Below are 10,065 nucleotides of genomic sequence, written 5' to 3'. Positions count from 1 at the left end.
CTGCGGGGACCTTTTCTGATTCAAAAAAGTCATAAAGTATCTCAAACAAATTAATGGTGTATATCGATGCATATATGTATATATGTATACGCACAGAAAAGTAAAAGAGTAGTTGAGATTTTCTCATCTCATCTATTGCTTTAAATCCATTCCAAATATTCCTGAATCACTTATCTAGTGATTGCAGGGTTCTGTCAATTACTTTATTTTTGTGCATATATCTTACTTCAAGTATACAAATTATCTACAGCTGAAAATAAACTTTACACCCAATCTAAAGATTGGAATTTTCAAAACACTCAAACTGTAAACTTATCATAGATAGTTTTTCATACACCCAATCTAACAAAAATATTTAATACAATCACGCATGGGAAAAATAACTCTATACATGTGAAAAGAGTTTTCTCTCCAATCTGATAACTCTTTATTCCTTAAGGGCGATATGTAACTAGCAAAACCAAGGTTGTACAGTCTAATGACCTTCCTATTGTATGGTTACAGTGTTGAACTTCTGCTCAGTGGTGCTTGCTGTGGCCTGCATCATTTAGAAACACCGGAGTGAATAATTATGTTATATCAAAAAATTTCCTTTTGAAATGGGATAAATTCTCTCTATTTTCATTCCTTCTATTTATTAAGTATGCAAAACAAAACAAAAACTTGATATGATTTGCAACCAATTAAAAAGTAAAAGTCTAACACTACCATGCCGAAATGAATAGAGGGAAGTGTATATGTTCTTCTAATACTCAAGCATACACTTGCAGGGATCGTTCCCAACAAGATTGAGACCAAAGAAAGTTTAAAGAAAATCTACTTAGGGAGGGACAAGAGATTACACTGACCCCAACTGATGTTACAAAATTGCAAACTGCACATTTCACGGATCTTGCTCCATATTGGTACATGAGTAGCATCCTGCAGTTCCCACAGTTGACATGTGCCACCTGGTTTGCTGATTCAATACACACTTATGCTTACCCACAAAATAGAGACTTAACCACAATGATTTAGCTCACAAGAGAAACATGTCCTAAATTCTGTCCATCATGCATACACAATTCTTTAAACATCAGAGAGATCATTAGTAGTAAAATACCTTCTAAAGCTAGATTGACCGTGTGACAACAAGAACATTGCACATTTGTCGCTCCACGGATGTACATGAGTAGAGTATGGCAACCTCCGCAAACTAACTGGGCCATTTCTGTGCCTGTCACACACGAGTGTTTGTGATTTAGCTGCCTCATGATCGGTTTATTGAAATCACAGAACTTTCAAATAACCTACAACCAGGGGAATTATATAAAGAGTAATAGACTTAGTGAGGAGAAACAGCAACGTACCAGGAGGTGGCACTCCTGTTACTGCATTGCAAACAGCACAGCACACAGAGGTGGCTCCAGCTGGATACATGAGAAGGTTTCTACACCCAGAACAGACAAGTTGACTCTGTGCACCTGGCAGTCAAGAAAAAACTTCATGTATAAAATACTTGTAACTTGTAAGTACAAACAAATAGCCACAGCATACTAAAGGCTCTAGCATTCTATCTATCTCTAAGAGAGGTTTCAATCTACACTTTACAAGCCACACCACATGAGAAATTGGACTATTTCAGAATACAAGAATTATATATAAAAAAAAGCATATCATAAGACATCTCAAATCCACACATTCCACCCAAATCAGAGTCTCAGAGGATTCTCATTTAAAAATCTACATATCTAATCCATCATTTCTCCTCTTAGCCAATGGAAATTATGAATTATTGTTTCTTTTTAATTATGCTACTTTTACATTCAATTTTAGAATTTTGTCCAAATGATGGAAAAGAAGTAAGAATTTAAATCTCCAATCATTCCATCACCAAAAAGCAATGAAATGATGGCAAGATTTCTTGGGAAGCAGTTGAGAAGAGGGAAAGGCAGATAAGATACCATTAGCTGGTGGTGTATAAGGAGCTGTTGGTGCAGGGTAGGGAGCAAGTGGAACTGGCATTATAAAGGACTTAAAAATGTTATCTTTCTCTGCAGAACTCTACACAGAGAACAAAGCACTTTCTCCCATTTTTTCAGCCCCTGGAAAATAAGCAAATATAGTAAAGACTCATCTGGGGAGGGAAAGAAAGAAAGAAAAAAAAAAGTGTGATGCGCAAGGTGATGGAACAGAAAGGCATGACGTAGAGTGAGAAGGAAACCCGTGAAGCAGAAGGTGCCAGCAAATCAAAAGGTAAAGCAGATGATAAAGTAAGAATCAAATGAAGAGGTTCTCCTTATGCATGAAAGTGTAGGGAATGAATCCAGAAAGAATAATAGAAGACTATAAGAGTTAAGCTAAGGCCTTTCACTGGAAGTGGTACTTATGTAAGAGAAAAATTCATTCATTATACATCTCCTGCTCCAACTTCCCACTTGCTACTCACAAACTAGACAGAGAAATAAAAGGAAAGGAAAAGGATATAAATGGACATTAGAAAGAAGTAAGATTTTCAAAAGATTTGAAGGTAACACCATGCTCTTAGACTCTCTTAAATTACTTTCTCATTTTGTCTTCAAACTTGTACTCTATTCAACTCACACAATAAATATTTTTATAATTTTATTTATTAATGTAAAAAGAAATTTAAACATACCCTGTTTTTCTTAGGTGATTTATTACATCATTGTGTACTTTTCAATATATGAAAATTATCTGTTTTTTTATTTAAATTGAAGAATTCAGTTAATTCATTCATTTTTATGAGTATTTTTATTATTTTATTTAAATTGAAAGGTTGTCTAGGCTTAATCTATTTGTTACAAAGTTCCTCACTATTTAGTCATAAGCATGTGAATCAATAAATATTCATAAAATAGAATCACATATAACCATCAATTAAGACAATGACTATTCATGTATTCATGGTGGACACAAGTTAAAATAAAATAGCATTTTTTTTATAAAAGACAGGAATTAAAAAGACGTGATATATTCGTGAAAGAAAAAAACATTATGTAAAATGATGCGACTCTTCATAAAATATATCAATTGCTGGTATCTTCCACATACGTAAATGTCCATAAATAAGGACAATATTCTCCTACAACACTCACTTCTAATTTTATCTTTGTATATCTTTCCATTCTCTATCAATCCATTTGTTATATTACCTTTGCTACATATATATAAGAAATAGAGATAAAATTATCAATTTTTAAGTATTATAATTATGGTGAATTGAATTTTTGGAAGTTCAAAATAAATAAAAAAATCACTAAATAAAAATATATTTTAGATAAAAAAAATAAAATTAGTTATTATGTGGATTAAATTATATATTATTTTAGAAACTAAAAAAAACATTGAATACAAAATTAATTTTGATTATTGATAAATAGTTTTTAAATTGGTATCTAATTAGTTACCAAAGTTTTAACTACTAATTATATACCAATTTAGAGAGTATTTATTAATAATAAAAACTAATTTAGATATCAATAATTTTTTTAGTATCTAAAATAATATCTAATTTACTCAATATATTAACTAATTATTTATAATTTAAAATTATTTTTTATTTAATAATTTTGTAATAGTGATATATTACCGAGAACATTTACTTTAAACCGAGGTTGTCCAAAGGCTTGGAATTGATTACTAAGAATTAACTTTTTAAAGTTTATCTTTCACTAAAAAAGTATTATGTGTAATTTTCCTACTTCCCTCTTCTTTTATCCTTCAAAATTCATGCCCACCATTAAACTTTAAAATCTTTTAATAAGCATGAAAATTTAATTAAAAATTGGGATATTGATTAAAGTTTTTTTATGATTCAATGGAGAGTTTTCTTTCTCTTTTGAAATATGTGTTATGAGAAGATAAGTGAGGTTGAATTTGATGGCTATTATTGAAGATGTGAAAATGTGATTCAAAAACTTTCTCACAACCCATTGACCTCTTCTAATGTTAGCAAGAAGTCTATTCAACACTGAATTGGGTATATGCTTTTATATCTTTCAACACGTGATGTTCCAATTCAGTTTGGATTCTTCCTACATTCTCCATGTTCATGAATTGCTTAATTAGATTAATCACCATAAAGAAACATTGTCACTTACCCAATTGCTCTTACCATATAACAATTAAATAATGTTAAAAAAATAGGAATATACATCCCTAATTTAAGTTTGAATTCATTATAATTATTACAATTAACAATATGTTGTTGAACAGACACTCTTGCAATTAACAAAAGTATCCTCTTTTTATCACACTCACATTTACATCAAATTTAAAAATAACATGATTTATTTCTAATAATTAACGTAAAAAAATTCATTTATGCACTAATGATATATGAGAAAAGAGATTTGAACTTAGAAGTGGTGGGTATTAATAGAGAAACTTCAATTCTCTATTCTCTCAAAACAAAGAACACACATTCACTCATTTATTCTTGGTACATTTTTATTTTATTTTTCTTAAAAAAATAACAAATTAAAACTCTCTACCTCTCTTGCCTTTGGAAAATATCAACCTAAAAGCTAACTAAGAGATAATATAGAACATCCATATAGAGCTTGATTTGAGTAAGTTCACTACTACTAGTACGATCTATTTTCTTCAATTTTTTCTTTATTCCTCTAGGTAAAACTCATATATGTTAGATTTTGGGGTTTCAGAAATTGAATTTATTATATGTTAGATTTTGGGGTTTCAGAAATTGAATTTATTAATAACTATGGTAGAATTTTAAGGTGATAAAAGAGTTCATTAGTTTTGTGATTTCCTCATCTTTTCTTTTGGGTGCAAAGAAAAAATAAGGTATTAGAGCTACACTATTTCCAAATTTTAATTTAGATTACAATTAATTTTGAGCTTATTTGAAACTCTTGCATGTGAATTACTGACTTGGAAAATATATGAACTTTTGAATTATTTGGTTTTGAGAAGTGTATTAGTATTTGAATGTGATTATATTTCAATTTTGGTTGGTGATATTGAAGTTTGAAGCAAGCTTGGAAATAGAATATTTGATGTCTCCAATCACATTGATGATGATGATAAGTGTTTATTAGAAGTGTTGAAGATTTATATATAGTGTGTGATTTTACAATTATGAGCTTAAATCTTGTAAGTGATATTGTTTTTTTATTATTCTTTTGTACTGTTAATTCTTGATTAGATTCTTGAGATCAAAGTGTTCTTGTGACTGAGTTTCATATAATGTTATCTTGAGATCTTGTAAAGTTCAAGATTTTAGATTGTAAAGTTCAAGATCTTAGAGATGCTATTTTTTATTTATTTTTGTGTGTGTTGTGAGACATTAAAAGTATAGTTGATTGACTTGGTTGGGTGGTTAAAGAAGTGTAGAGTGTAACCAACCAATGTAAATCTTGATATTTTAATTTTTTTTTCTTATCTCTCATTTATTATGTTGTTAGCTTACATCTCTATAATATTCTTGAAAATTAAAGAATATTAAAAAAAAATCTCTACTTTTTTTAAAAAAATTCTCAAAATTACAATTTGGTTTAAAGAAAGTTAATCACCCGTTAGGAAAATCTTTCATAATTCATCCATTTTTTGGACTTGATCTTTTGTTCTAATATTTGTAACTTTTGAAATTAATTTATAACTTTAATAGTAATAACGGTGATATAATGTTTATATATATATATATATATATAACATTAAACTTTATTTTATTTTTAATCTTAGAATTGAGTGTAAGGTTTAGATTGAAAGATCTGATTGGATTGGATTTGGATATTTTACCAAGAATTTAACTTGATTTCGTTACTTGTGTAAATTATTTTATATTTTAGGCATTATTTTATGCATGTTTCATGATTATGTTAGAATTGAGATTTTGTAAATATTTATGAAACATTATATTAATGAAGTAAGTACTTAAATAACTGTGAAAGATATTTTCCTATTATCTTAGATGAGAAATAAAGACACATAAAAAAATGGAAATTAAACAACATGTCATCCATGTTTTTAAATAATTAAAATGTTATTTGTATATCTCAAAATATAATTTGTATGCATTTTGACTTAAATAACTTTTCCTCCTTGTATATCTGTGAATTTTGCATATAATCTTTAATAAAAAAAATTCTCTTATTTTATGTAATCTTAAAAGTATTGTTTTGGTTACCTTTGTTAAGTGATGAATTATGGACAATTAATCAATGTGATGCAACCATCGTTTTCCTTAAGTTTTGTACTCGATATTTCCTTTCTTCTCTGTTTGATGATAAAAATAAAAGAAGATGAAAATGCTAGAAAAAAAAAATCATATACCTATCAATTTTTGTTCTCTTTAGGTTTACAGAAGACTTAAAAGATAGGGGATGCAAACTCTGAACAAAGAGAAACAAAATATTTTGCATCGTATTGATTTTTTTCTTTCAAAATATATTTGTATTACTTTTTTGTGTGTTTGTTTCAAGAGTTTTGAGGGTGGAGAGTGGATGGGGAGGGTGGATGATTTTTTTCACTCTTCACAAAATGAAGAAATTTGGGGAATTGATGTTGATTATTGTATTTTTATTAAAATATCCGCATTCATTTTACTACAATATATAAAATTAAATATTATATAAATTTATTTATTATTTATAATTTAAAAAATATTTAATTATACTATTAATAACAACATATAATTATAAATAATAAAAATAATAAAAATAAAATTATAATAGCAACAATATATATATATAGTTATATTAAGGAACAAATAAATATAATAATAAATATTATTTTTATAAATTTTAATGTATTTAATAAATTTATTTCAATTTAACACAAAAATATTTTCATTATATTTTTAAATTTTTTATTAAAAATATAAATAATTATAAATATTATATATTAAAAATATTTAATTAATTCAAACCTAAAAAAAAATCATAATTTATTATTCAAATATTTTTTAATAACAAGGATAAATTTGTAAACTTACAATAAACCATTCTCACAAATTCACTCTATCATTCTTCAATCCAAACAACCTCACATATCCTCACACATTCTCTCTAATTCTCACAAATCCACTCCCTCCCCTCCTCACAAATCCCCTCTTCAATTCAAACAGAACCTAAACGATAGAAAACAAACTCGAAATATTTTTTTTTAATAAAAACCAAAACACAAGACAAAAATTATTTAGGACTATGCAAAAATTTTAAATTTATAAGAGAAAATAATTATTAAATAATTTTAATAGAAAAATTAGCTAAATGCATTAGACATCCTTAACCAACAATAACAATACTAACTAAATAGAATAACGAATAATTCATATAATACATATTGATAGAACATATTACAACAAAAATTCTAGAAATAATTCAACTAATATTAATTGTAGTAGAACACAGCTAAAATAATATTACATTTTGACATGTAAAAAAAAATATTTATCTTTTAAACTGCAACTTTTTTTATTATAGTATAAAAATGTGGTTTAAGGTTTTATATACTTTCGATTAAACTTGGTTGAGGTTTTTATAAAATTAATTCTCAACTTTAAAAAAGAAACATGTGATTTACTCTTTTAAATGCTCTTAAAATTAAATTATGAATGTGATACAATATTTGGAATATTTGGTTGATGTTGAATAGTACTATATTTAAGAATAATAAAGTTGTCGTTGAAGAATTATTTTGTATGACACAGTTATATATGTATGAGTATGAATGATCCATAAAATTTCTAGAATTACATTCTCTTATTTAGACGGTATACAATGTTTGCTTAAAATGTACCGGGTTACAATGTCATTAATGTATTGGGTTTGTATTAGGTGATGTCATATATTCATGTTGGATGTGCTTATTCAGGTGAATATACAAGACAGAAGTTCTGGTACACATTAGATGATTAATATTTATGTTACTTTGTTTACAGTTTTTTTCTTATTGTAAAGTCACCCTGTGCAACAAAGACTTATGTTGGTGGAAAGGACACTTATAAACTAGGTGGAAGATATTTTAATACTGTGTTTGATGATTTATCTTTATAAAACTACTGTGTGCAGTAATGATTAAAATTGGAAAAGGAAAATTTTGTAAAATTGAAGAAAGAGGTTTAAACTATTCTCTTATCTTTGTAAGTTGAAGCTTTTGGTTAGTCAAAATTGTGTTGTAACTTGATGAAATTAATACATAAAATTAATAGGTCTACATTTTTTTCATACTATATGGATTGTCCACCTTTGATCTATTGATTGTTAGTAGATCTATTGATTGTTAGTAGTGTTAGTTAGTGTAAAAGATGAAAAGGGTGGAGATTTTTTTTTATAAAGGTTGGAATACACCTAAAATATTCATTTCTAATTTCATTAATTCTTTACTATTTTTTTTTAATATTTTAGTTATATGGGCTATAACCGGAATTCCCTATGTCAATTTTATTTTATTTTCGAAAGGTTTCATTGAATGTTTTAGTAAACCGATGACATCCACAATGTTTGGCAGAGAGATCAATCATGGTAGCATAAAGGTTTGTTATGGATTGTTATATTAATTTTACATGCGTATAATAAAACATTATTAACTTATTGTTTTATAATTTCTATATAAAGATTTTATTGTCTAGTATGAATAATTATTTAGCTCTTTGATTTATTTTTTATATGTATCCATAATAATAATAATATTGGTGGGAATCACTTAATTAATAGAAAGTAAGTTCTTCTACCAAAAATATCTGCGTTAGATTTAACGTGGTTTTTTATTGCTATATTGTGACTGAATGCAAATTGGATATAGTTTTAAACTCTTCCCATTCATCATAAGTGAATATGTTAATATAAAAGTGTTCGACTAATAAAAATAACTAAAAGTTTATTTAGTTTAGTGGTCCGAAGAAATAATGATTTCTAATTGAATTGTTTTTATGTATCGATGAAGTTTTTTTTTTTTTTTTTTTTATAAAGTAGTGTTCTTCTTTTTTCTCTTTATATTTGATTTTCTTTTGAGTTATATTCTTAAATTAATTACAATTTTATATATCGATTTAATTTCTTGGGTTTGGAAAGATGGTGCGACAACCGTGTACACGATCAAATCTGCATACAACATTCTTAAGGAAGATGCTCAGGTGGATGAGAGGGATTTGTTTCAGGATTTCTAGAGAATAAAGGCACAACCATCATCTCATCTCACAACATGAAGGGTTTTGGAAGACAAAATAACATTTAAAGCGTATTTGGCGAGAAGGAAAATTTGTACAACCAATAATATTTGTTGTATGTGTGGGGAGAAAGACGAAAATACGTTTCATATCTTTTGTACATGTAGAGTTGTCTTGCTTGTGTGGTCCAAGTGCTATGAGTGGATGAGATTGACATCGATGATTCATTGGGAGCCTAAAAAGCATTTTGTTAGCTTCAAGGTGAGTGAAATCAATGAAAATTTTAATTAGATTTGGGGTTATGTGTGGATAGCAGTTGTAGGAGAATTATGAAAACACAAAAATAAGAGAATTTTTAGAGGCGATAGGATAGATCATAATGAGATTTTTACTTTGACACAACTAAAAGTTTGATATTAAATAAAGTCTAAAACTTATGCGGTATGTTTCTCCTTTTTTGATTAGTGTTTTAAACCATTTTAAATTTTTTTAGGAAGTATAGATTACTATTAGAGAGAGTATAATGACGTTAATTTTAATGTTTTTTTAGTTATGTATTGGATAAGAGGTTGGTTATTTGTTGATAATAACATATCGAGAGTTTCAATACAAATTTTTTTTTTCCGCTTATAAAGTTTGTCTTTGATAAATGAATATATGTGAGTTGTGTTTTATTTAACAGGAGTGTGTACGGCAGAGATGCCATAAATGAAGAAAGACAGTTCCCATTGGATGCAAGAGTTGGAAGATCCCAAAAAGACCCTCATGACCTTGTGAGTTGTAAGCATGACGTTAAAATCTCTAGTTTTGCAGCATAGTTGTAGGTGGCATATCAAGATCAAACTGACAACTGAGATGAACGAGGGTCCTACATATCACTCACCATCTTTCTTTCTTTTAGGCCTTCCCATTGGTGTAATGCAAATGCAAAT

General features: G+C 27.6%; 1 protein-coding gene across 5 annotated transcripts; it reads right to left on the bottom strand.

Moving 5' to 3' along the window:
* Positions 1 to 287: 287 nt before the first annotated feature.
* LOL1 (lsd one like 1) lies at positions 288 to 2,559 on the bottom strand. Of its 5 annotated transcripts, none has more exons than XM_068609156.2 (6): positions 2,204 to 2,544; positions 1,944 to 2,084; positions 1,350 to 1,463; positions 1,103 to 1,216; positions 849 to 958; positions 288 to 538 (listed from the first exon to the last, which is right to left on the bottom strand). In XM_068609156.2, exons 2-6 carry the CDS (start codon positions 2,002 to 2,004, stop codon positions 488 to 490), a joined length of 450 nt encoding a protein of 149 aa, XP_068465257.1. In that variant the 5' UTR covers positions 2,005 to 2,084; positions 2,204 to 2,544; the 3' UTR covers positions 288 to 487. The 5 variants fall into 5 exon arrangements, with proteins under 5 accessions (XP_068465257.1, XP_068465259.1, XP_090155774.1 ...); XM_068609158.2 differs by having other exon boundaries at positions 849 to 950; positions 2,204 to 2,438; XM_090299648.1 differs by having other exon boundaries at positions 1,103 to 1,244; positions 2,204 to 2,426.
* Positions 2,560 to 10,065: the final 7,506 nt, after the last annotated feature.

The sequence above is a fragment of the Phaseolus vulgaris genome, chromosome 3 (genome assembly GCF_051622355.1).
Source record: "Phaseolus vulgaris cultivar YP4 chromosome 3, ASM5162235v1, whole genome shotgun sequence".
NCBI classification, from domain to species: Eukaryota; Viridiplantae; Streptophyta; class Magnoliopsida; order Fabales; family Fabaceae; genus Phaseolus; species Phaseolus vulgaris.
The sequence above is the reverse complement of the archived record's forward strand: the minus strand, read 5'-3'. Positions and strand labels throughout refer to the sequence as shown.

What these genes read in the sequence shown, in the direction of transcription:
- LOL1 (XM_068609157.2), bottom strand. Translation starts at nt 2,004, where the DNA reads ATGCCAGTTCCACTTGCTCCCTACCCTGCACCAACAGCTCCTTATACA. An exon ending in TTATACACCACCAGCTAATG is followed by an intron (nt 1,464 to 1,943) that starts GTATCTTATCTG and finishes CTTGACTGCCAG; the next exon opens with GTGCACAGAGTCAACTTGTC. An exon ending in GGTCAATCTAGCTTTAGAAG is followed by an intron (nt 959 to 1,102) that starts GTATTTTACTAC and finishes GTATTGAATCAG; the next exon opens with CAAACCAGGTGGCACATGTC.